The sequence below is a fragment of the Hydractinia symbiolongicarpus genome, chromosome 1 (assembly GCF_029227915.1).
Source record: "Hydractinia symbiolongicarpus strain clone_291-10 chromosome 1, HSymV2.1, whole genome shotgun sequence".
Classification (NCBI taxonomy): Eukaryota; Metazoa; Cnidaria; class Hydrozoa; order Anthoathecata; family Hydractiniidae; genus Hydractinia; species Hydractinia symbiolongicarpus.
Genome location: NC_079875.1, coordinates 17911494 through 17939430, shown reverse-complemented (window position 1 = coordinate 17939430; position 27937 = coordinate 17911494). Strand labels below are relative to the sequence as shown.

At 32.4% G+C, this 27937-nt stretch overlaps 3 protein-coding genes across 3 annotated transcripts; 2 read left to right on the top strand and 1 right to left on the bottom strand.

The window, feature by feature from the left end:
- Positions 1 to 48: 48 nt before the first annotated feature.
- LOC130636052 (uncharacterized) lies at positions 49 to 2077 on the top strand. Its single transcript, XM_057445679.1, has 3 exons — positions 49 to 158; positions 710 to 863; positions 1367 to 2077. Exons 2-3 carry the CDS (start codon positions 726 to 728, stop codon positions 1562 to 1564), a joined length of 336 nt encoding a protein of 111 aa, XP_057301662.1. The 5' UTR covers positions 49 to 158; positions 710 to 725; the 3' UTR covers positions 1565 to 2077.
- Positions 2078 to 8673: 6596 nt separating this feature from the next.
- LOC130644514 (putative ankyrin repeat protein RBE_0319) lies at positions 8674 to 15878 on the bottom strand. Its single transcript, XM_057450157.1, has 5 exons — positions 15448 to 15878; positions 14249 to 15153; positions 14105 to 14159; positions 13976 to 14028; positions 8674 to 9682 (listed from the first exon to the last, which is right to left on the bottom strand). The coding sequence occupies exons 1-5, from the start codon at positions 15702 to 15704 to the stop codon at positions 9210 to 9212; spliced, it is 1743 nt and encodes a 580-aa protein (XP_057306140.1). The 5' UTR covers positions 15705 to 15878; the 3' UTR covers positions 8674 to 9209.
- Positions 15879 to 20320: 4442 nt separating this feature from the next.
- On the top strand, positions 20321 to 27450 carry LOC130644506 (E3 ubiquitin-protein ligase Midline-1-like). The gene is made up of 5 exons (XM_057450145.1): positions 20321 to 20740; positions 22073 to 22989; positions 23376 to 23418; positions 24935 to 24987; positions 26209 to 27450. The coding sequence occupies exons 1-5, from the start codon at positions 20466 to 20468 to the stop codon at positions 26709 to 26711; spliced, it is 1791 nt and encodes a 596-aa protein (XP_057306128.1). The 5' UTR covers positions 20321 to 20465; the 3' UTR covers positions 26712 to 27450.
- The last annotated feature ends 487 nt before the right edge of the window (positions 27451 to 27937 follow it).

Genomic DNA, 27937 nt, shown 5'->3' with positions numbered 1-27937 from the left:
CTCAGATATTTTTTATGTTCCAATCACATTTTAAACCACAAGTACGAACGTCTGTGGAAGAGACCAAAATAAATGATTTATTTCCTTCCCCACAATCGTTGGATAAGCGTAGTTAAAAAAATGCTTTATTTGGATGGAGGGAAAAGCAATAAATCGTGGTAAGACATTTTAGGTAGTATTTCGGACTCTAGTTTATTTCTCTCAACTTATTTGCTAGTCAGGTAAATATCCCTGAAATCATCCACGTTTGGATACTTTTAATCTTAAAAATAATATTTGAACTTTTGTCAAATGGGTAAAGCCTTTCTTTGTTCAGCAGAAAGTGACTCCCACTCATCAAAAAATATCGAACTAGTGTTTTTTGTGACGTAGTAAACCGCGTAGAAATACGCAGTTACACACTTTTCAAGATTGTGCCTCGAATATTCAGATTCAGCGGAATTACTTGCATTCTAACTACCCGTTGTTTTATAAGAACGTCAAGTTTTAGCCAAAGCTAGATATTGTTAAAAAAAAAGAAAAATTAAAAATTTCCTTACAATTCCCGAAAAAAGTTATTAAAAGACAAAAAATTCAACACTTATTTGGTGCTGAGCAATTAGCTGCTGAATCAACAACCACCCACCCACCCACCCACCTCATGATAGAAAACAAAACAAATATGTTGTTACATTATCGTGTTTTTCTGGTATTTTAATTTCTCGTGCAGATTTGGTGAGGTCACGATGGAGAAACTGTCAAGAAATGCTGGTTATCTGTTTAACAAAACTGTTCTAGATAATCATAAATACCGCGCATATGTTACGACGACTACAGATTCCACTGTTTCCCATCCATTGATGGCTCGAAAGAATTTCCTTATGGTAAATATCTAATTCTTTTTGATGGATACAAATTAATGCGTAGAGATAAAACTTAAACTTTAAATACAAAATACTTGCGAAAAATCTTACATAAGCAAGTTACGACGGGTAGAAAAACTTCCATAGTCTGTCTAACTTATTAGGATCGTGTTATAATACTTGGAATTTGAAAATAATGTTTTGTTAAGATTATACCTACCCAGGTTGTCCTAATCACGCATTTGTCTTAGAAATACTGCAGAAACTACGTTAGATGTTCTAATATACAACTCGAAAGGATTTAGAATATCAACTTCCAATTTTTGGGCACGGTACGGATGTGATGATTCCATGCTTCATTTTTGGCAGAATTTTACTGAATTTGCACATTCCTATAACCCTTCATGATTGATTCTGTGAAAATTTAAAAGTATTTTGTTGAAAACTTATTTGAGGTTAAAAGAAAAACTGTCTGTGTTAAAGTCAGTGTTTAAGTTATTTCTTAACAACTATTTCCAACTCAGATTGGTGGATTTCTGCTATCAGCCATCTGTGCCGTTGGTATTTTATTCATGCTCGTCACACATTTTCTCAGCAAACGTTCGTGGCGACGACAAAAGGCCAAATATCGCGCACGTGGTTTGGAGTTGCCGCGCATGCTCGGAAAAGAAGTAACCTTGCCGCTGTATCAAACGAAAAGATTCCGAAAGACGAAGCTTTGACGGACGTTTCATAGCATGCAAATGCGGGACTTATTTGTTGAATACAAGTGAAAAAGGAAGTCCTCAAAAGGAAGAATGAAGACACAATATTTATAGAGTCAAGTTAAGTAACAAGACTAACATGTGACGTGATACAATCATGGTTATAACGTCGTTTAACAATATTCCCAGTATAACTTTCAGATTTGGGTGTACATTTTATTTTGTGGAAAGTATAATTTATATCTGAGGGTGAATGTGCTCGTTTAAAATCTTTCAAAAAATGTTTCTATAAGTGTTTTTATATGTGGTCGAATATATATGATCATAATGAATATTCGGTGTTGTTTTCTTATTGTGAAACTTTGCTTGCATTCGTAAAACCTGTGCAGACATAATTTTTATTCAGTCTTAGGTCTAGGCTTAAGTGACTATGTGAATTCAGGTGTACCTGGGGACAGCTTATGGTTTTTACACCGCTAGCTAGAACTTTCAGCAACAATATAGCTACAATACATCAAGTTGAGACAAATAAGAATTTAGTCGATAAAACCTTTTAAACTACGTGATTGGTATGTTTATTCTTTCTCAGATACTTGGGTTTTGTGACTGTGATTGAAGTCATAATTTTTTTTGAGAATTGTAATTTACATTCGTCTAATTATAATTAAACAAGAAGCCCTGTGGCTTGAAGATTTCCGCCTTAAGCAAACATTAAAATCTCCGAGTATAATATCAACAGTTTCATTTCCCAAAAAATACTGAATAAGGTATACTGATTCATCTCTATTGAGGGAATTTTTTGGATATAGAAGCAAAACATTAATAGCGTTTTTGTAAAACGTTCTTTTTGTCATTCTAAAAAATATTGCACCAGGAATTTTTATAATATCAAGCAAATTTATAGTTTCATTATGACCAACTAATAAACTAGAAAACCTATCCACATTGTTGTTTGGAATTAAAGTAAAGTAATCTAGTTTTGAGTCGCAATGTGAGTTCAATGGTATCTGAGTTTTCGTTAGGCATAATAAATCACTTCCCATGAGAACGCGGTCGGATTTAATATCGTTTTTATGCTTGTTGTAGGATCTTGTATTAAGCAAAGTGACCATAATAGAATTTTCGCTAATTACACCAGTTTCTTTCTGTGCCAATTTTGAATGTTCTCGCATGTAATTGTATTGCTCTGTTGCTCGTGTGTCTGACTTAATGGTTGACTTAGCAAATGTACCCGTTAGGTATAAACCGTCTAAACTTGTGACTCGACTTAATGCAACATAGATTTGTCCTGACTGAAAGGATCGTTGTTTTAATAAATCAAAACAGACAACAATTTTATCAAACGTTGTACCTTGAACCTTGTGAGCATTGCAGGCCCATGACAGCATTAGTGGGAATTGCAGTCGTTTCATAGAAGGTGAAGATGGATTATGTTTGTTAAATTTGATTTTTTTCTCTACTCTGTTAATTGGAACAACATTTTCTTGAATAGCATATGGATCTGTTCTCACAGCTTTAAGTCCAGTATACATGTCTTCCATTTTCAAATATATTCTTGTTACATTGCCTGAGCTATCGGTTTTCAACCGATGAACAGTACCTATCTGTCCGTTAATGAGTTTATCAGATACATCAAAATTTGACGTCAACATGACTTTTGCATGAAGTTGTAACAGAAGGTTTCGCGCAAGTCCACCTGTTTCCATTTGAGTGCGAGAACTAAGATTTTGGGCTAATTGCATGGGTATATTTTCTGAAATTTTGTCAATAGCTTCGATATTTATTTCGTCCGATGTTATGCTATTAAGCATTTTGTTGTTATGCTCAGAGGCGGGTTGATTTTCAGCAAATATATGAATTTTATTTTTGGGGTCATTTGGTGAAATAAATTTAGATTTTAGTAAATCTTTGTGTCGCCTTTCTAATTTTCCCACTCTGATATTGTTTAATAATTCAATCAAACGTTGGTCACCACGCTGTCTCATAACTTCTGTTAGTTCAGCAATCTTAAAATGCTTCCAGCAATGTGAAAGCTTTATTAATGCATCTTTGTATTCTGCGTAAACTGGGATTGCTTGAATTGGTGGAAGTTCGTAGAAATCGCCACATGCTATAACAGATATTCCTGCAAATGGAATGTCATCTGCGCATCCAAATATTTCGGTTAGCCGTTGATGAATATGTAAAAGTAGCTTGCTTGAAGCCATTGAAATTTCATCTATTACAATAAAGCTTAGTTCTGAAAGCTTGTTTCGCAGCATACATTTCTTTTTATCACTTAACTTAGAAATGTTTTTACTGAAACTTCTATCAACTGGTATACCTAAGGCTGAATGTATTGTATTTCCCTCTATATTAATAGCAGCAACACCGGTTGGTGCTAAAATGAGAATTTTGTCCTTTTCTAAGTTTCCTGCACGATAGAAAAGTGCTTTATCTAGCATGTCAGAAATTGTTGTTATAAAATGGGAGTTTCCACAACCTTGCACTTCCTGTTAGAAAAATGTGAATTGGCTTAATTTTATGGTGTGCCTTACATGCTAAACCTTTTACGTAAGTTCTAACCCAATCATTTACCACTTCAAAAATTTACCTTTGAGTTTTATTTAATGTTTGCATCTTTTCATGGAGTTCGTCTTCGGAAATTCCAGGCTCAGTAATAGATGAATAAGTGTTTCCAAAAACTGGGATATTTTCGGTTTCACTTCGAATTTTGTCAGTGTCATGGATGTTTATATTACAATCTCATCAGTAACATCGTCGTTTTCCTGTTCGGCGAAAGAATCAAGATTATTTACATTTGCGTGAAAATTTATCATTGCTTCTTCAACAAGTTCATTAAATGGTTCGCATATTCTTTTATTTGTATTTATAATTTCTAATACACCGTTTTCCAATAATTTGCTCTGTGTAAGTACCCGTGTTTTTGCTTAACAATTCTGCTTTCGGCGAAAAGGATAAAACATAAAGAGCAAATGATGTGCATATCCTTCTGGATTTTTCTCTCGACTAGGTACATGGTATCTTAGAACACATTTTTCTTTTTGCAAGTTCAACATTTCTTTTGAGTACTTCTGGTTGACTGTCATTTTCATCTTCTGGTTTCGGTTTTATTTTCACAGAATAGCTTGACAAAAACTCAGCATAACACATTTGTTCCAACATGGTGTATCTGCCTTTTTTAAATTCTAAATTTGGTCTATCCATGTATCTATCCAACATGTTTCGTTTAAAAATATCCGTACTGTCTGGTGGCAAACTTAAAATTTCTTCTTCGTTACGACAAACCCTGTATCGCTTCTCAGGAATGTTACTATTTGCAAAAACTACAGCTGGAAATGTCTTTCGTAACCCTATTCCTGGAATTATGGTAGCTACTGCTTCTTGAACTGACACGATGATTTCGATACGCATTTGCAATTGACTTCATCTGTTCAAATAATAAATCACCAGTTTCTAGTGCCTGCGATGCAGCTTTTTTCATTGCCTCTGAAGATTCGTTTCAAACTTTCGACAAATAAGCACACATGTAAGAAACTGCTTTATAAAAATCAAGAACAGGTTGAATGTCTATGTTAGCTTCCCATGCCTTCAAACCCTTAGTAAAATAATTATTGATAAAACAAGAATCTGGAAGCCTTCGCAAGTGAATTTGAAATCCAGTATCAGGTGAGATACTTAGTGCGTTTTCATATTATTTTTTTGTTATGGCTAAACTTTGAAGGATTTGTTCAATTGTAGCTGGTTGGTTATAATTCGGTTCATCTGGATGAAGAATATTGTTGAATTTTGGCTTCAAATTTGAATCTATGTAAGTTTTTACTTTTTCTAGTATAGCCTTTCTTTCTTTTAACTGTGTTTCTCTTTCTTTCTTTGAGAGGTTATCAGGTAAAGGCTCAGCAACAATTGTACGGACTGTAAAAAACGTGCCGAAAGAGTATCGACAATTCTTGTTTTTATATTTACGACAAGATTTAGAATGAGAATGTGTTTGATATGTCTAGTTTAACTAGTAACTAGTTTGTAGAGATCTGGGTTGCTGTCTTTATTAGGAATCTGACATTTAACTATGTTATCCACAAAGGCAATATATTCTTTTTTGTTATCGCTACGTAAAATTGGCAACCCATAATAAAGAGTGGATGTGTGGGCTACTTCTAACCTGAAATTCAACTCTAATCGCGTAGTAGTTTACTTTACCTAATGGCCCGTTGACAACTATGGTTTTAAAAAACGTCTCAACTCTGTATTGGAAATGTCTTACTAGAAAAACTGGATTACTGTCTGTACTGTTTTCGATTTCTTCTTCAGATATGCCATTACCTTTTAATTTAGTAATGATTTTAACCAGTTCATTCCATCTTAAGTCTGCACAGGACAAAGTCATAAAAAATGTTGGAAGTCCTAGCTGTTTTACCATAGCTAAAACTTTAAAGAGAAATCGTTTCCAATATGCAGGAGTTCCTTTCAACGTGTTCATAAACGTGAAAGCGTCGTCACTGGCTATAAACGATTTAACTCTTTCTTTAAAATTCGCAGACATCATTCCTGCTGTAAGACCATCCGCTTTAATTTTTTGCATAGCGATGTTTATGCGACTATTTAAATTAAGATGTTGAGTCACTGCATGAGCAAAGAATATATAGTCAGCATCAGAGGCAAACTTCTGTCTATAATTCAGTAATCTTTGGTTGAAATACTTGGTTGGGGAAAGTGGTACTTCTCCTTTCGTGTGATATCCGTATTTACGTGTTTGAAATAGATAAGGTTGGGAAAGTTCTTCACAATGCTCATCAGAAATTATTGGTATGGGAAATTTATTCTCGCCTGGAGCAATAACAATATTTCCGTCGTGAATTTGTTCATGTGGAATAGTTGGAACAAAAGATGTTTCTTGGCAAGGCAAGCGATGTTCGTTTAACAGATTTTCATTCTCTTCATTCTTGGTTTTTACATCACCGATATTATTATTTGATGTCGATTTTATTGCAAAATCAACGTTCATTTTATTTTCACTTTCCCCAGTTTCATGTTCAGATGTTAAATTAATCCAGGAAGGTGGTATGTTTGTGAGGTCAATTTCAATATTTGAATAAAGAGGGTTAACCATTTTCAGATAACAAAGAACTTCCCGAATAAAATCAGGCCTTACCGATTCTAAATAAACGTTAGATTTGAAATTCAGTTTTTTCTTTAACGCAACTTTCACTACACCATTTTTATCCATTCCTCTTGGTAAGACATTGCTTATTTCATCGGGTTTTATTGGAACATTACATATTGCACCTTTTATTTTACGACACTGGCCTTTAGGCATTATTGCAATTCGTTTAAATAAAATTCTTTTAGCTATAATAATTTTTTCTAATCGTCGTAATGTGCTCATTGATTCTGGGAGATCAAACATTTGGAGATTATTAGATACAGCCTGGGAAGGAATTTTTCCTTTTGTAAGTTTGAATGGCATGTTGCACATATGTATTCTTTGCCGTTAAATCTTTGTACCCTGAAGCGAAAATGCTCTTCTGGAATGGCAGGATAATCGACGTGGCGATAAAATTTAATTGACCGATTATATAAAAAAGGATTACATATGACACATATACAAAATGGCCCATTCTCAATGCATTTTTTAAATTGGTTTATTTTTTCATGAATCAAAAGAATCAAATTTTAAAACGACTGACGTACCCTGTTCTGTTATTTGTCCTAAACTAGTTCGGCTATGAGGATCAAATAAATAAATTTGCGGGTGGTCCCAAACTATAGCAAAACTAGCGCCGCTAATTATGCCCAGCATGCCTTACCCTTTATCGGATTCAGATGAATTATGAAAAGTGCGTAATGAAGTGCTATCGTCTGTAATAATATGAGAAACATTTTCTAAGCTTTGTATTTGTATGACCTCATTTTCAAGAACCAAACTATTTGGGAGCTCACTTCCGCTTAAGTACTGGTTTGTGCATCCTAGGTTTGTGCACCACTTTGTTCCTTTGTAACGGATATGATCAAGAGTACCTGGATTCCAAAAAGAAACTTTTTTAAGAGCTGACCAAACGATCGCAAACAGGGAATTACACATGCATTTTTATACAGGTATTTAATCACATAATTTCAAAACAACATATATCATGCAATATCGTTTATGTGTGGAAAAATTCATGGGGTCACCTGTCCTTTATATATTACACTTCATCTGCTTTATATATATATATATATATATATATATATATATATATATATATATATATATATATATATATATATATATATATATATATATATATATATATATATATATATATATATATATATATATATATATATATATATATATATATATATATATATATATATATATATATATATATATATATATATATATATATATATATATATATATATATATATATATATATACATATATATATATATATATATTATTATAGATATATAGATTGAAGATATATTTTCCATCCGGCGATTTTAAAGATTCCGCCCGCGTGGCGATGGCGGAAATCAATAAAAGATGTTTATCTATAAAAAACTATTTTAGAAATGTTATAACAATTAATCCAGCCAGCTCCTTAAAAGAATCTAAGTAATAGGAATAAAGCATCGCCTCGTAATACAAAAATTAAAGGTCTAGGTTTTTCCTACGACGTTTTTAATTGTTGAGCATATCTCAGCATAAATGTTCTCCTAATTCTAGACAAAACACGGACACAAAATTAGTAAATTAGTTGTTGAGCATATCTCATCCTAAAACTTCACCTAATCACAATAGACAATTTTAATTGTTGAGCATATCCCAGTCTAAATCTTCACCTAATCTACAATTCCAGACAAAAATACGGAGACAAATTAAATTGTTGAACATATCTCAGCCTAGGTGTTCTCCTAATGTACTAGAGCAGATCTCATTCTTTCACTTATACAACAATTCTAGACACAAACACGGAGACAATTTTGATTGTTGGGCATATATCAGTCTAAATCTTCGCCTAATCTACAATTCTAGATAAAAATGAGATACAAAGTTAATTGTAGGGTATATCTTAGCATCAATACTCTAGATGACGAAGTCAAAATAGATAAAGATCGTTTGAGTAATGTGAATATAGTGCATATGGAATAATCTTTATTGGTATCAATTAATTTTTTACAGTACAGAAAACACGTGTAATAAGTAGTAGTAGTTATCGCACAGTGCCGAAACAAATATCGCAAAATATTTTTTTTCAGTTTTTTATGTCGTTTAGGCGAAATATACGGGACTAAAAAACGAAAAAAAAAAATATGACGAGAACAAGTGCGATAACTTGTTTACGATATAAACCGAGCATAGTACATTCATGTTAATTCAATAGAAATTAGTTCAAGTAAAAGCAGTGATTTATGTTATAACTCTTACTATTTGATTCGCTTGTAGTGGAGAATCGTTCCATATAAACACAAAACTCCTTTAACGCGCTACAGATATAACCTAAAGTTACAGTATATCTCAAAAGATTGATTTTTTTTTCTATTTCATAATTTCATAAAAGATCTGGACACAAATGGCTTCTCTAACAAATGTATATAAAAATCTCGATTCTTGTGTAAAACAATGTGTAGTATGACTTTTAAAATTGTGTAAGAAAATAAAAAAGTAATTTATTAATTAGTTATTATTCATTCGATGTTCTTGTAATAAACGTTTGATAGTGCCATTTTCAGCAACATCATAAGCTGTTTGACCACTATTGTTTCGTATGTTCACATCGATATGTGGTACAGACAACAACAACTTCACACATTCAATATGATCATTGCTAGATGCATAATGTAAGGGTGTGGAATTATATTTGCTTACGTTGTTTATATTTGTCACGTCATGATTAATTAAAACATTTAAAACATCATGATGACCATAATATGCACTGAAGTGATATGCATTATGTTTATATTTATTCACAGCATACACATCAATACCAGCATCAATCAAAGATTTCACTATAAATGGATTGTTGTAACGTGAAGCTTCCATCAATAGTGTTGCTTTATAAACATTTCTCATTTCAACGATAGTTGGATCATCAATAAGAATTGTTTGCAACATCTTGACATCACTATTTCGTATTATCACCATAACATCTAAAAAATAATGTCCAAGAAAATTACATTATTAAAAAAACTTTTGAGAAATGTAAAAATCTCAAAGCTGAATGGCACAAAACGAAAATAATATTTAATTTCATTGGTTTTTTTAATTATACTTTTTGGTTTCCATAATTTTTTCGTTATTGAACGCAAGGAAATTTTTAATAAGAAAAGATTTCAGAAAATGTATGTTTTATGTTATATGACTGGCTCTTAAGGAAATATTTCATGTTGAAACGAAGAGAAAAAGACGATAAAGTGCTATTTGCTGAGTTAACATATTTTTAAATCACGAGACACATTAACACATAAATTTTAAAATTAGATTTTAAAGGGTTTTATTATAAGAGTCATCGTATAACACAGTAAAAATAAGAAAATTTTAGATTGTTTAACTTTCTATGGATTCTGATGTCTAGAGCTTTATTTTATTATATTATATATTTATATTATATTATTACTATTTTAATACTATTTTATTATAATATTAATACTATTTTATTATATTATATATTTTATTTATGTATATTTAATTATATTATATTATATTATATACTTAGCAGATGGTTGTAACATTATAGTGGGAAATCGGCTGCGTTAATATCGCTAAAATATTTACGTCTCCGTAATAATAGCTGGACATTGTCTGTCTATCCCGAGAAAAGTGATGCACAATGGGCACACAAAAGAGCGTGTAATTTAAAGACAGGCAACCCCCTGGATATTTTCACAGGTTAACGACTAGTATGCTTAATATATTACAGTTCATTTCGCTTGTGGTTTTACACAAGTCCTTTTTGGTCGACAAACAGACAAAATACGAACTGACAAACAAACAAAATATGGATAACTAATAGTTTACCCATGGAGAAGTCCATAGGGTCACCCTACTTTTATAAATCGCATTTCATTGTATAAAACCATACATTTACGTTAGGTATATACGTTAAGGGGCTTTGATAATCTTTTGGGCCCTGTTAGCAGTATATTGCAGTTGGATTCGGACGACCTCCCTCCCCTCTTTAGAAGATTTCCGTCCATGAAGTACACCACGAAATCCCATAAACAGGGCCCAAACATTTTTTCAGCAGCCCCTTAACCAACGCGGGTGTCAATAAGCTGCATATGCCGTAAAAAGTGCAGGTGTTTTCGAGTCGACGTGTTTTTGCCCGACAAAAACCTATATAGACCCAATAATGCTCCAAACGCAAAGAAAAACAGACACTAATAATGATTCAAAAAGTAAAAAATAAACTTATATAATATAATGGTAGTGAAGTTCTTAAAAGAACTGTTTTCGATAGTTTTTAATAAAATTTACTTGATAAAAAATTTATATATTAACTTTATTAACTTCTTTATCTTCAAGTGCCTTCTTCCAACTATCGACTGCATTAACGAGGTTGCCGACTTGCTGGAAACGCCGCAAAAACGACGGGACTGTCGGTCGAGTTCTGGCAATTTAATAAAAACTTGAAATTTCGCCTGGAGAAACCCGAAATCAACCCGAAACAACATTTTTTAAACATTTATTACCATGTATAATTTATTCTTTTAATGTTGAGGAATGGTAGTGGCAGACTGTTTTCCATATCACTTATTTCATAAATAGCAGTAATAAAATCCCACAAATAATAAACTGTAAGTACGACGACAAAATAACACCTCTCTTCTTCCCGTAAGAATTTAAATGAGCACCAAGGAGCTTGTCCACGTAGCATTTCGGGCGGTTTCAGACAGACTCAGGCTTTTTAGGCCGGTTACAGACGAAAACCCTGAAAAAAACGCCTGTGGCCGCCCTGACATACACAGCGTTTTCGGCGAGTCGGCACCCTCGTCTGCATGTTACAAGAAATTGCACTTCAGGAATGCTCCGGGAGAGGTCGTGAAAGTGCGGGCGGTTTTGGGCCAATTTAATTGGAAAAATTCCCAAATTCGCCTCTACATATGCGGGCGTTTGCGGCTTATCGGCAACCTCTTCTAAACTCAGCAAAATATTTCTTAGGATCTAGAGAGAGGCTCAAAAACTTAAATTTTTTCCTTTATTACTAACTATGGCAGCACCTCACAGAAACTCTAAACTAAGTTCACCCAATATCCCATTTTACAGGATTCCCAGGGTTGGAAGGTATGTAATTAGCAAAAGTGGTACATATATAGCTAGCTATACTTCATTTTTTTCCAGTCAGCATACATCATGATGGCATGGCATAACTTTGTAAATATTTCAAGATTTATATATCTAGCCTGTTAAGTTATAAGAATACTGTAGCTACAGGGAAGTTGTAAATTAAAATATTAATAACATATAATTCAGTTCAACACCACCAAAATTTAAAATATTTCTTCAATGTTAGCTAGCTAGCTAGCTAGCTAGATAGCTATTTGGAATACTCTAGGTGATACCTAGCTCAACTTTTCGGTATGTTCGGTTGGTGCTGGAACGTTTAACAGACAGGAATTCAATATTAATACGTTTTTTTTCGTCGTTTTTCATTATGCAGGTATAGCAGTTCTAGTTTTTCACCAGCAAGAAAATTGGCTTTCTGGCTACCTAAAAAATTGCGACTTTGGGACGGGTCGTAAATGTTAATACTGTATTGTCACTGGTTGAAAACTATTAGCCTGTAAATATATATATATATATATATATATATATATATATATATATATATATATATATATATATATATATATATATATATATATATATATATATATATATATATATATATATATATATATATATATATATATATATATATATATATATATATATATATATATATATATATATATATATATATATATATATATATATATATATATATATATATATATATATATATATATATATATATATATATATATATATATATATATATATATATATATATATATATATATATATATATATATATATATATATATATATATATATATATATATATATATATATATATATATATATATATATATATATATATATATATATATATATATATATATATATATATATATATATATATATATATATATATATAACCTTTAATTTTAACCTTTAATTTATTTTTTTAGATTCGATTGTGTATTTAAACCAACAGGTTTTCTTGATGTAATTTGATATACTTAGCAAATGGTTGTAACATTATAGTGGGAAATCGGCTGCGTTAATATCGCTAAAATATTTACGTCTCCGTAATAATAGCTGGACATTGTCTGTCTATCCCGAGAAAAGTGATGCACAATGGGCACACAAAATAGCGTGTAATTTAAAGACAGGCAACCCCGTGGATATTTTCACAGGTTAACGACTAGTATGCTTAATAAGTACCGCTGATGTTTAATAAGTTACTAAAAATCAAATTATAAACAAATCTCCTTTATGCGCTATACATATAACGTCAGTAACCTGAAGTGACATTTATACTCAAAATCTCTACGGTGGGGAGCACTTGTACTTCTTTTCAATGACAATGCTGGAACAAAAGAATAATTGAACTGTGAATATTTATTAATAATTGTTAGTTTGTTTCGTAAAAGTTGATGTTTTTTATGAGGAGAAAATTATGAAACAAATTTACCGACGGGTTTTAGTTTTCAAGAAAACAATAACTTTGGTCACCAAGATATTAACCAATGAGGAAAAAATATCAGCTTTTTACAGGCTATTTCAGCCAATAAGGAAAAATATACGGTTTTTTTTACTGTAAAATTGAAAATAGCAAAACAATTCCACTCTTTTCTCGGCAGAAAATAACAATATAGCATATATTTTGTGTAGAGTGGCGAAACACAGTGCGAGAAAAACTATACCATTTGATAAGAATAATTATTGAGACTAGTCTTTAGCCCGTGGAAAAATCCACGGGTTCGCCCGTCCTTTTTATATCGCATTGCGTGGGTCTCGCTACTTGTGCAGCTAAGCTACCATTTTGCGTGACAGACAGACGGACAGACGGACGGACGGACAGACGTATACGGGCATTAAATTATAGATTATTGAGATTTGTTGCCCAAGTGTTAAAATTGATGACGTCAGCAGAAAATGACGATGTCATCAAAGTTTATTTGATGTGGGATTGTAAAATAATAAAAGAACTGTGGAGCTGCAGAATTTCATTCTAATGCCGATGCCAAATAACTATCTTTGCCACACTGTTTGTATCACAAACCGTACATTATATTCACACAAAGCATAAAGCAGAAATACATGTTAATAATAATTTTCCAGAACACAATAGAGAGATGAAGAAGGGAAAATCAAAAAGAAAAAAACATTCATACCGTCAAATGTGTATTTCTTTTCAGCCTTCTGCGTATCTTTTCGCTTTACACCGCTAAAGGCAAGACATCCAGTTGTTAAAACTTATCTCGCTTTGCGAAACAAGTGCAAACACAGAATAAGATCATTACCCGACTAATTGCTTCCTACTACCAATGTTAGCTTTAGCCAGTGGTTTTTCATACTCTATAAAGACAGGCGCACACAATTTACATCAATGTTATCACTTTGTCACTAACTTCTAGTAGAAGAATAAAAGTTTTACTACAAAATACCTCTCAGATATTCAACTAATTTCATTAAATCTGTTGATAATTGTGAATGGTCCAGTTCTGCTTTACTTTCATCAATCACATTTTTATAAACAGAAAATTCACTAGAAGCTAAAGCAACAATGCAAATTTTCATTTCACCCAATGGATGTACCAAAAAGTCTTCTTTGTTCATTTCATAAAGATATGACTTAAAAGCTGGGATAATTTTTGGAAAAGAGGATAGTCTGCGCAGTTGTCGTTCGATTTCTATCTTCTCAGCAACTAACTCGAAATGGGATTTTAAATTAAAACTTTGAATGTAATCTCTAAATTCTTTTACTTTGGTATTGTCAACAAAACCAGCAGAAATCAATTTTGCTTTAAATTCTTTAGATTTATCATCAAATGATTTCAATAGATCTTCTTCTTCTTTATTTAGCATTTTAAGATACTCTTCTAGTCGTTTCAACTTTCTTTCTTTCAACTTAAGAGCAAGTACTTCTCTTTCTTTCTCAATTTTTTTTAGAGCGTCACCGTATTTCCTTGTTAACTTTTCCAACACCACTTTTGTTTCATCGAATGAGTTGATAAACGATTGAAACCAGTTTTTGGCTTCCACACCAAATTCATCTATCGATTTGATTCTGTGATTCTTATGTTGCCTGTGTGTGCAATACACACAGGTAAACAGATTTTCACAGTCAATACAGACAAATTTTGCAATTGAGTTGTGTTGTTTACACAATGGTTGGAGTTCTTTCAATTTTTCGTTAAAACTGACATTGGTAAAAGATTTGTTGGTACAAGAATGTGGGTTTTGACATCTGTAACAGATCTTTGCACTGCATTTTGTACAGGAGCAGGAGATGATACGATGGCATACCTTACTTTGTTGGCACAAAGGACTATTTATTTTACCAACTGACCTGAAAATTAAAAAATAATCGATCAATAATTGTGATGTATTTATTTTCATTCCCCGACATTTTCTTATTAAATATAGCAGGTTTTTGTTAAGAAATTAAAACTATTTCTAATGTTGCATAATATTGCCTTTTTAATTTTTTTAATATTTTTCATCAAAAATTACAAGTAAAAGGGTTAATTAATGATGTACCAAAGCATCATATTCAACAAGGTTTACTAAAAGCAAAACAGGAATGGTCTCATTTTCTTCACAAAATATTTTATTGACAAAACTATTCACAAAAATGACTTACATCTGATCCAAAAGGTCATTTAATGTATATGCAGTAACTAAAGAAGCCGTTGTCTCAGGTTCATTTAGCATTGTCTTCTTATCACATCTTAATGGACAAGGAAGTTCAGCACTTCCATCATTGTTAAAAACAAGAATACTGTCTAAACAATCTTGACAATAAGAATGGCCACAAGTAAGCTGTTTTGGTTTATGATAGGTGTCCAAACAAATCTTGCATTCCAATATGTGAGTCAGATCGACTTTTGATGCAGCCATTTTTGCTTTATTTGTCAACAATATAACGAGAAATATGTTTTAGTGAAGCAGGTTACAGTGATAATTTTAGTAACACGCTTTTTGATAAAGAGAACCTTATTAGAACACGAATTTTGCAAAGCTAGTGCTCGAATCAACCAACCTGTCTTGGCATCAACTGGTTGCTGATGATAGCAAAAGTCTAAAACTCTGATACGCTATCAAAACAAGCTTTGTTATCATAAATCTTGTAATTACAGTTGTTTTAATTTCAAACCTTATTAAAATTTCTTAATGCTTGATTGATTACATATTGAATATGTCAATAAATACTTGCATTAATTGTTATTTAAAAGGTTTTATGAGTCAGCCTTTTTTTATTGACAGACGTTAATTCTATTCAGAGATTTTCAAAACTTTTATAAACGGGAATAAATAGTCGATAAGCCCTTGAAAATACATATTGAATATGTCAATAAATACTTGCATTAATTGCTATTTAAAAGGTTTTATGAGTCAGCCTTTTTTTATTGACAGACGTTAATTCTATTCAGAGATTTTCAAAACTTTTATAAACGGGAATAAATAGTCGATAAGCCCTTGGAAATATCAAACTACGCAAAAAAGAAATAAAAAACGTCCGTCATTTCAATTTTGACGACGTCAACAATGACCCGTGGATGCACAAAGAAATTAATTTTTCAATTTATTTGCATAGAGCTTAAAATGCTGATCAAGGAAACGTATAGAATCATGTGCTTTTAACGAACACTAAAGGAGATATAAAATATTTTGAAATTTACTCTCGACGTGAGCAAAGGCCAATGAACAAAACCTTAATTTCAGAAATTCTTTAATCCCTTCTTGTTATTGTGTAGACCTCAAAACGCTGATCATGAAAATGTATAGGTTCGTGTGGTTTCGACTAATGGTTACAAAGATATTGTGTTTTAAAGGTCTATGGATGACATCATTAACTCGTCCATATTCCGAAACGGATTTGAGGACCCAACAACCTTATTATTAATTACTAATTTATTCCCAGGTTGCCCCTAGTTACCCACGTGGGGAAAATCACTGATGCAACCTCATTTCCAAGTTGTCTTGGCTCAAAGTTTTAGGTGCATTGTTATGACTTTATGATATTAAGATTTTGACGTTAAATTAGTGTTATTGACGTCGCGTCAATGAATTTGTAGATTAACATTTGTGACAAAACTTCCGGTTACATTAAAGGAAAAAAGTTCATGTTAAAATTGCCCTTTACAAACACACTGACATATCGCATTATTGTAATAGAAGATGATTCACTGTAATGGGTTGTAAGTTTCATGCTCTGATAATCATAATCTTAAAAGATGTCATTTCAATTTATCAATTGCAAGAATTTCATCAAAAAAATTGGTTAATTTCCAGCAATGGCCAATATCTAAGCATCTAAGGAGGGCATCGGATCTAAAAAAATGAGGTCTAGAATCAAGAATAAATTCTGCAAAATATGTCTTAAACATTACGTGAAAAGAAACTGAATCATGCGTTACGGATTATAAGCAGGTAATTAACTTTCTGTCTTATCTCACAGAATAGAGAAACTCAAATTAATAAGAACTATTTACAGTTAAAGTTGATTTTACTATCCGGTTAACGCCAGGAATTATAAATTTTATGCCTCACTCCTAATTTGGAGTAGTTCGCTAATTCTAAAAAAAAAGATTTCTAAAGAAATGTTACTAAAAGTTGCCAGTGCAACTGACTAAGCATAAAACAAAAAAGCGAATGTCTAAAATATTTGCAGATTGGGATAAATGCCCACAGGCGCTTTTTCATCCCCCTTTCTCACATTTTGATATTCAGTCTACCGTATCAGGGTTAAAGTATAAAACCTGCGAATTTGGAAATATGTTAGTTGCATTATATCTACACAATGTTGTTCAATCAATCAATTATTTTCAGAAATAGTGGAAAAACGACATTAGTTGCTCTAATCCAAACTCTAAAGAGTTAAGGTAACAACTGTTAAAAACACAACTATTTTGTTTTCTTTTGTCTTTGCTATTTTTATTATGGCGAATGTAACCCACTGTCATAAAAACACACGTTGCTACTCCTTCATTTCGTAAGCACAATGTGGAACTACTTTAACGAGCGAAGACTAAATGCTCTATTAGGCAACATTTTCAACCAAAGTTAAAACCACATTCTCAATCAGAATTCAACCAAAGTTCAACCAAAGTTCAACAAATTTGGACATTTGATTCATTGGGACGATATCAGTGTATATCATATGTATGTCTGGTCACATTTCTGGCAAAATTCCTACGATATTTGCAATTGAACCTTCACCACTATATTAGTTCAAATTTCTTTGAGAAAACATGGAAATTCAGCAGTATTTTGTTAATAAGTCATTTGTTATCATTGTTAAACATATTTCTTTATGCCAAATTTTTAGTCAGATGGTGGATTTCTACTGTCAGCCATCTGTGCTGTTGATACTCTATTCATGCTCGTCACACATTTTCTCAGCAAACATCCATGGCGACTACAAAAAGCGAAATACCGCGCAAGTGGTTTGGAGTTACCTTTTCTTTCAGCTGTGTAATGGCTTATTACATCTGCCTTTATGCTCGTTAGCAAAATAGCTACTTATCTAGCTGCATGTTTTTTCTCAAGTAGCTAAATTGTTAAAAGTTATGTTATTTACAAAGCTTTAAAAAGACCCTTTATTTTTTTTTATGTTAACAATGAAAATCTGCAAAAATAACTTATTTCGTAGAAATATTTACTGTATAGCTCGCCATATTTTTAGTGAATCTTTTTTAACGTTTCTGATAGGTATCCTCTCATATTTCAATGTTTTTATAACAAAATCCTCCATCTTATAGCAAATCATTGCATATATTATGATGTGTGAATAGATTGTCTGTCAGATGTGAATTAATCGCATTACAGGACTCACACCATCATACACCAGGGGTTCCTTCGTCGCCGGCCTCAATGTCAAAAAAGCAAGAACCCCTGAGGATGAGGTTGGTGAAGTGCAGCTATTTTTCAATCAGCTCCGACAAAAATCTCAGTGAACCACATTTCTGTTTTGGTGACAGGAGTAAACTAACTTATCGTGGTAGAAAAAGAATTGAAAGTCCTAAAATCTGTAAACTACAGCGTGGTTAAAACAAACAATTGTAGAAATTGCTAAAAAAATGTAGTGAAAATGATTTCTGGATACAATAACTTAATGTTCATTTTTTATTAAAAAATTACTCGGCCTTGCGTTAGCTTGCTGATTTCAAGTAATTATGACTTCTTTTATGATGGTAATCAATCGCCTAAGGGGCTTCGCCATCACTCGGTTATGGCGCAAAATGTTCCCCAATATTATTTGTTTGTTTTTTGTTGAGAGTTAAATTTTAGTGCCCAGCTTCGGTGCCATTTTTTATTTTGTTTTAGAAAGGCAAAAACAACGGTTTGCTTTGGATACAGGACATTTTTTTCCTTATTTGCTGTCTCCATCAGTTACTACGTAGGGACGAGTTTTTGACAGTGCTGGCTGGTTTGTATCGGCAAAAGCAACAAGCGCAGCAGGTCCACCCACGTCGGTCGGTTGCTATTGGTTTGACATATTCACTTATTTAAAATTTTCACCTCCTTTAAAAATTAGTCTCGGAGCCGCTAACTTTCACCCTATGTCCCAACGGACTCGATATCCAGGATGGCAGTTGCAAAATTGCACATAAAATCTCATTGTTTTAAACATAAATTAGGTTGTTTAAGCCTGGTTTCCACCAATGCGTTTGCTGATAAACATATGTTTATTTTAAAAGTTTTAGAGTTAACTTACAGGTGGGAATGGTAAAAATTAACGCATGACAATTTGGCATGCAATAAACATATGTTTATGAATGCGTTTATATTAATATCAAAAAGTTTTGATATTAAAATCATGCGTTTACCATAAGTTTATTCAACATCAAGGAAATCTTTTGTTTTTACCGCTAATGTTCAAAGTAAGAGTGGCTATCATGAGAGCATTGCACAAGAAGTGAAAGAACGAAAGTGACAAAAATTGAAAATAATAATACGTAATGAATCTAAAATAGGAATAGTATCAGAGAAATCACTATCTGAGCTGACGAGATTTTACACCTGTCTGTATGATAAAGCTAAAAATGGATATAAGGAAAAAGACAAGGTTTGGAGAGTGATAAATAAAAAATTATGTGAAGAACAAGGCTTGGTCTTTAATTTTTTTTAGTATTTATCATACTTAAATAAAGATAGCCTAATTCTAAAATTTCCTCGCTGTTCACATGCATACTTACAAACCACTTGTTCAAAAATTAAGTTTAGTGTGAACGCATAATCTTACCGCATAATTTATTAGATGAAAAACAAACGCATCCATGAGTTTAGTAATAATCATATGTTTAATAATAAACGCGTTGGTGGGAACTAGGCTTTAATACTTAAACCAACAAAAATTTTGACGGAAAAAGACGTGGCACAACAAGGTCATTAAAGACACAAAGGAGGAGTGCACTCACAACCCAACGGTAAAGTGTGGCTACCATAGCAATACATAATGACTATTATTTAAAAGTTTATTTCTAGAATAAACACAGACGTAAAGAGGATTATAATGTTGTTTCACGAAAAATCTATTCCAGACACGTATACGTTGAAAGCTTTATAATTACGTTACGTTAGAAAAAACAACGAGCTTATAATTCTTTTCACATATAGATTTTTTTAAAGGAAAACTTTAAATTATTATTTTATACAATGGCTATGTTCGAAGATCAGCTTTCTGCTTTGCTAGAATGTAAGATTTGCATGGACACATATGATAACCCTAAATTTCTTAGTTGTGGACACACGTACTGCAAGAATTGCTTGGATGACATTCTGGTTTTTCAGAAAAACGGCAGCGCAGAAATTCGTTGCCCTTTGAAATGTAAAAGCGTCGTGACAATAGCTGAAAACGACACAACATCACTTTTATCAACTAATTATCCGCTTTCAGACATCATAGATCAGTTTGGAAGTGAGAGTCAAGGGTAAGTCCACTGTTTCTTTTAAGATCTGAAACACGAAGTATGAAATGCTTTTGACTCGCGACTCGTGGAAAGAAATTGATTTTGAGAAGTGAGCTAAAAGCGTGAAACTTCCCACAGTTATTAATAATACTAAACTAAAAATCTTGAACAACTAAAGATCTGCCACAGGCGACTCCCGAAAGTAGTTATTTGGATATCCACATTACATGGTTCTTCATCCTAAATAATGACAAACTAGTCGTTACCCCGCCGTTGAAAAATCCACGGGTTCACACGCCGCAGCTAAGCTACCATTTTGCGTGACGGACGGACGGACAGACGGACGTATACGGGCATTATAATATAGATAATAAGTAACCGCATTATAAAATTAATACTCAGACTAAGTGGTACTAAGGATTCAGATATGTGAAAAGTCTTAAAAATACGGGCAAAACAAGGAATGGAATTGGAGTCAAAAAGAAGGAAAGATAAGCCAAGAAAGTAAAAAAGACATGAAAAATCGAAAAATTTATTTAATAATTGGGTAATTTTTTATGAATTTTTTATATATTTTAAAGCATTTGGAGTGCTTTGAATTGTTCATTTTATAGGCGTTTACAGACTAAATTTCTTATTGCTTGTAGCTCAGTAATTTTAAATTTCCCTAAACGTTTCTTCTGAGAAGATTCTCAGAAAAAACTGTTAACCAAGCCAGAAGATTGCTGAAACTTTAAAACCTTGTAGCTCTGCACCAATTTGTTTTCGTTATATGATTTAATAGTATCTTCTACTATTATTTGCTTTTGAAGAAGAAAAAAATTGCTGCAAACGGACTGAGTTGCTATCAGAACCCTGAGCCTGAGTTTCCAGTTCTGTTCTTTTAGTATAAAGGCACAAAAATAGTCTTTTTTGTCACCATTTTACCCCATTATCAGATGCATAAAGCAAACAAAGAAACTGCTGTAACTGCTTATTTTTTAAATGCGTACTAATTGGCCTTCCAAAAAAACGACGTATATTTGCATAAGTCGGATTAAATAAAGTTTTGAATTAAATTCCCCTTTAATTGTGGCAATAACACTTTTCATGTCAAATTCAATTAAAATGCTTTGATTTCAAAGTTAATAAATTAACATTCTCATATTAACAAAAAACTGAATTCGCAAAATGTGCATTGTTGCCATATAAAACGAGACAAAACAAGTCCGTGTTCCGTTTCTGCCGTGAAACAAAAAGACTACTTTAGATGTCTTCAGTACTTGATAAAATTAGAATTTTCAGTCCGGCAAAGTGTTGTTACATTTAGAAATTTACATCGTCCTGCTTCTGCAAGTACCGCTTTGTATTTAGATCGTTAGGTCATCAGCGTGCACTATGTCAACAAACAGATCATTGCAAGCATGACATTGCTTTGATGTGTACAACATGTGGTCTACAGAGCTGTGACCAATGCAAGGAACTGCATACTTGCCAACCAAAATCATTCACAACCGTAACCTTTGATAAAAAATTAGAAGAAATTCGACCATTATGCAACCAACATAACACTCTTGCAAAGCAGGTCTGCCTAGAATGTGAAAATATGTTCACTTGCAGATACTGTATAAATAGAGATCATTTGAGCCATAGGAGAAAATCTATTGCTGAATTTAGCGTTGAAGCGAAGACGTGGTTTCAGTCTTTTATAGAAACCTTTAAGGATACGAAAGTCTTGTTGGAGAGGTTAACAGGAAAATATAATGAAGCCTTTATGAACTTGGAAAGTGAAAGGGAAAAATTAGTTTGTGAATTGGAAGCAAGAAAATTAAAACGAGTGGAGCAATATATTGAACGGTTAAATAACGAGAACCAAAACCTGTTGAGAAAATTTGATAAAAAAGTTTCAGAATTTAGAAAAAACGTTACTGCTGCGGGTTATACGGATGATGCCAAAATAAAACAAGCTTCGGACTATATTGACGCATTTAATTCAAAAGCTGATTTTGAGTTAGTTGCTCAGAAAGTGGAAATTGAAAGACAACTACGCGGCATTGCATCGGCTCCATCGACTGTTCCGAGTCTAAATTCTAATCTAGAAGATTTTGATGATCAGAACTTGTTATTCAATCCATTGGGCGTGTTGACAGTTTCCATTATTGATATAAGTACTGCTGGTGTAGATGCTGGCAAAAAATCTGTTTGCGTAAGTCACGTTAGTGAAACTGAAATAAAATGTAATCAATTAGATTTAAAGCAAAGTTTGATGGATTTAGTGGAATGTTTAAATAGTAAGTATTTGTCTGATAATGTTGATTATTTAATATCACTATGTCACATAATTTTTCTTAAAGCTTATCAACTCACTCGTTGCATTAAATGCGTTTCTTAATTTAACAACTGTATAATTTTATTATATTTTAATAATCAGCTTTACTGGCAGGACTTCTCGTTAATATTTTCCATGACATTCCTTCGTTGTACAGTTTTGTCTATTCTAACATTTCTTAACTATTTTCACATGTTTCTTCTTTCATTAATTTAAGTACCGTGCACGTTTCACCCCCTTTGAAATGCTTCCAGTTCGTCACTTATTTACTTGTAACTACGAAATTACTCGTAGGCATATTGTTTTTCTGAATCTAAAGAGGTGAGATATCGTTTTAATGTTTTTTAGAGAATGAAAAACCTGCTGATAATGTTCGAGCTGTGATAAAAAGGTAGAAATAATTTAGTTCTTTGATCATAATCAATGTGGGAAGACAACGGGTATAAAATATGTTATTCTCATTCTGGTTCATCTGTATGTCAAAATTTGTCATAAAAAATAGTATCGGCCGGGTGACTCTAACACCATACTTTGTGATGTCTGCCAAAGCCATCACCTACATTTATTTACAGCTACATTTTATTTCCACAATTGAATGACTAACTACCATCTATTGTTTAATTAAACTATTTCCACTCTATCCTGCTACAAGTTAATACTGTTTCTCCCTGTGTGGCAAATATGATTTTAACAAAACTTGGCCAACTTCACTTTCAGCCATTTTCCCCATCAGTTAAGGTATACTAAGCTACTTAGCCTAGGTCTCTGTTAGCTAGCTTGCCATCTCAAGCTTTCCATCAGCAAACACCAAGCCTTATGGCTAGTTAGCAAGCTTAACAATCATTATAAGCCCAATGGACTTATAACCTAGTGGTAAAACACTTCGGCTGTTAGCTAACTTAGCAAAACAAAATAAACTGCAACATACAGGGACGTTGTATAAACATACCATATTAGTGAGATATGAGATCTAACTCTGTTGTAACCAACCTCATTGTTCTTAACCGTTTAAATAGCAGGTCAATTGAAATTACTTTCTGTTACGTAAACACGAATGTATGTATATATTAAGTGGCTATAAGGAGCTTGCGTATTTTGAATGAAGATGTTTAGTCAAGTACAACAAATTATACGCATTTTGCAACTGTATACACAACCTATTTATGAACAGATACTTTTGTGGTGAAGAAATTGCTACTTTTCCCCAGTGCTTTTTTAAAAACAGGATCCATTTAGTATTCTTTGCGTTAAAATGGGCTACAACCTGTAAAATATGTTTATTTTAACAACGACATCACGAGAAGCCATATTTGGTAAGAAAATACTATGTTGCTTGTTTAAGAAGGTAATAAATACCTCCAAACAGATTTTAGAGTAGTCGTTGTTGGTTAGACTGGTTTTATGTGCAATAGTCTTGTATGTATCTATGGAAAATTTCAAGAGTATAGCTAGCTGGCTAGTTCAGAAACGTTTTTCGCTTTTTCTCAGTTATATTTCAATGCCAATTGTGATATTCAAAATGATTCTCGATGTTGTTTTGTCCTCACTTAGTTCGATTTTGGTGTAAACGACTAAGCCATAAATCAACAGCCTTTTTTGATACCCCTTTAAAAAAAACTACATTTTTCAGCTTCAATTTAAGTACGTAAATATAATATCTAACATAAATAATCTAAGGTAAAATAATATACATTCTTTTAGTTGTAAATTATAAGGAGTTTTGAAAATATGCCCAACACTATGGTTATAAAATGTGCAGCGTAGCAAGGTATTCTTTGTAAAATTTGTTTTCAGTTTACTGATGTAGATAGCGGCTACCTAACTAGCATAAAACCAGCCATCAAAACAAACTAGAGCATCTCGCCAAGACGTAGAATTCTTTTTTCTATTTTATTTCTGCTTTATAGGGACATCAAGGCAAAAGAAACAGAGAAATTTAAAAAATCTTATACATTTGAAGGTACGGGTGTATCTATATTTACAATACACGAACAGTGTGTGGATGTGTTCATTTTGTCTCGAAGTTAGCCAAAAATGATATGTGTCAAATGTTAAATTTTCTCTGGTAAGGGCACGAGGGTAACAACATTAATCTAATGTCAATATCCAAACCTGGGTTTATGTCGTCATCAAAAATCTTTTAACCTTAATATTTCTGTAACTGTTCGTCAACCTATACATTTTCCTGCTTTTTATAATATTTATGTATTTGAAGATTTATACGGTGAAGGCAACGGGTATGCAAATATTAAAAAAAAATAATTTTAATACCTTAGCGAGTTTAATGCTAACAAAATTTTTAAACCCTTATTTCTCCTTACCTGTTTTTCATTTTCTGCGGCCTACAAATAAGGAGAAACTTCTTAACAAATTTCTTATAATAAATGTTATGTTTATGCAATGCCCAACTCATCGAAACTAGATAACCATTATTTTTCCATTCTTATTTTCCCTACGTGGATGTTCATCGATTTTATCGACTAGTACTATAATATTCTTTAATAACAGCTCCAACTTGTTACGCAAATAGGGTAAAAAAAGCAAAGTATAATAAACTACCGAGTTGTCTAAAAATCGTTGCAGCAGAAGTGCTGAATTAATTTCATTTGAGAAAGATGTTTGAGCTGCCTACCGATAACAGTAAGTTTGACCTTAAATTTTTGCCGTCTAAAGTGACGAAAATTTCATCAGACGTCGAATAGTTTGTTTAAAAAAAACATTTGGAATACGAAATGTTTTTTCGTTTTCTTAAGTACTCTTTTATAAACAAAAATTATTTGCTAAGCCTGAGGTTTGGGTCAATGTTTAAAGAACTAGTTTTTGACCGGAATTGAATTTTGCAAAGTTTATCAGCTGAAACTTAAATGTAACAAGAAATCGACAAAATATCTAAGTATTGAATGCTAACATTGGCACCAATGGGTAAAAATATGCAAAATGGACTTTTTCTAGTCATCTATACGCAATTTTGTGATGATACTTCTTATATTCTCAAAATTATTTAAGCCTTTCCGAAACTTCTGTCCTTCACAGCACTTTCTTTACGCATGGAAAGTTTCCCAATTTCCTGCTCATATATCAGCATTGATAAATGACCTCACAAAAAGAAATAAATATATATACGAGTAATTGTGTTGTGAATGTATTCTCTGTTATCATTTCTGGCCTAATTTGTTTTCAGAAGTTGAGAAAATCATGGAAAATGGCGACGAAAAGACATTACAAGCAATTCTTATAAACAATCCAAATGTCGTTAAAATGGAAGGTGCTTACGATAAAAGCACGCTTTTAATCTCAGCTGCAATGACTAACAAACCAAGAAACATCATAATAATGTTAATTGATGCTGGTAGTGATGTGTATGCTGTGAATAAGTATAAATGGAATGCATATCACTACAGTGCAGGTTATGGTCATCAAGAAGTTTTAAAAGTTCTAATTAACTATGGCAACAATAACATTAACAATGCAGATAAATACGGTAATACACCACTACATCTTGCATCGCGACGTAATTATATTGAGTGTGTTAAATTACTGTTATCTATACCACAAATTGATGTAAATAGACGAAACAATCCCATGCAAACTGCTTATGATGTTACTGATGTGGATGCTATTAAATGTTTATTAAAAAAACACCGAAGAAAAATATTTCTTAATGTTTTTAATAAATATTGTTAAATTGTAATATGTAATTTAAAACAATGTCATCGCTGTACTAAATAACAAAACCTAGGTTTATTTTCCACGGATTTAGCCCGCAGAAATTTACTGCCGGCTACCTCTTTGCTGCCATTTTCACTACTGAAAGTACTGTACATCATAGCACGTACGACGTAGTGTGGATCAGATCCGAAGATATGTTTCGACCTTTTCATCTCTTGTTTTGCCGTTAAAATGCACCACGCTATCGTAAACGTACGCTGGCCATCAAACTTAGGAAAATTCTAACAACAAGTGCCATAACGCAGGTTCTTCCGAAACAAAATTACGGAGAGGTTTGCGTGAGTAATCATTAAAAGTTGCCCTTTAAGCTTGAAAACGCGCACAGAAGTAATTTTTCTTTGAAGATTTTATAGTCTTACGGCTTGACCAAACATACTGACTACGTGGATATAATAAAATATCGTACTTCTGCGGGGTTTTTTTTTTTTTTTTTTTTTTTTGATTTGTGTTTAGTTTTCAGGTTTGTCTATTTTTTTACAATTTCTGCAATGTCAATTTTCGCTGGAGTTTTTTTAAAATGGTATGTGATATGTTTTTACTCATTTCGTGGAACCATTTTTTACCCTTGTCAAATTGCGCCATTCTATCTTTTCAAAAAAAAAAAAAAAACATTTATGTTTCCCACGCAATATCCACTTTGATTACTTCGCAAATTGTTTCACCGATTGCACGTCAACTTTACTGAACACAAATCTCAATACAATACTTGACAAATTTAGGCGTACTGTCGTGAATTCATGTTTAGAATATGTGGAAAAGTATGTTTTTTTAATCTAAATAAGTTTATTTTTTAACACAAATTCTTTCTTACATAATGGGCATCATTACCTCCTGTATGTCTTTGAATATTTTTGTACTGATTTAATAACCGCTTTTATGCAGCTACAATTTTTATTTCTTGTTTACATAGTGCACTAATAATAATATGATAGTTCTTTTTATTATGTTTCGGCTAGAACTTTATTCCTCGAATCGAAAACTGTATGGTACATATTCAGTTCACTAGCCTACAAAAGAGTTACATCAAGAATGTCCTATCTTGCCTTTCTGAAATATTTTTTTCAATTTAAACACTTAATGTAAATGCAAGCATGCCACAAAGTAGGATAAAGCGCCAGAAGCATGTCATTGAAAGGTGAAGAGACAGTTAAAAAGAAAAAAATAATAAGACAGGATTATAC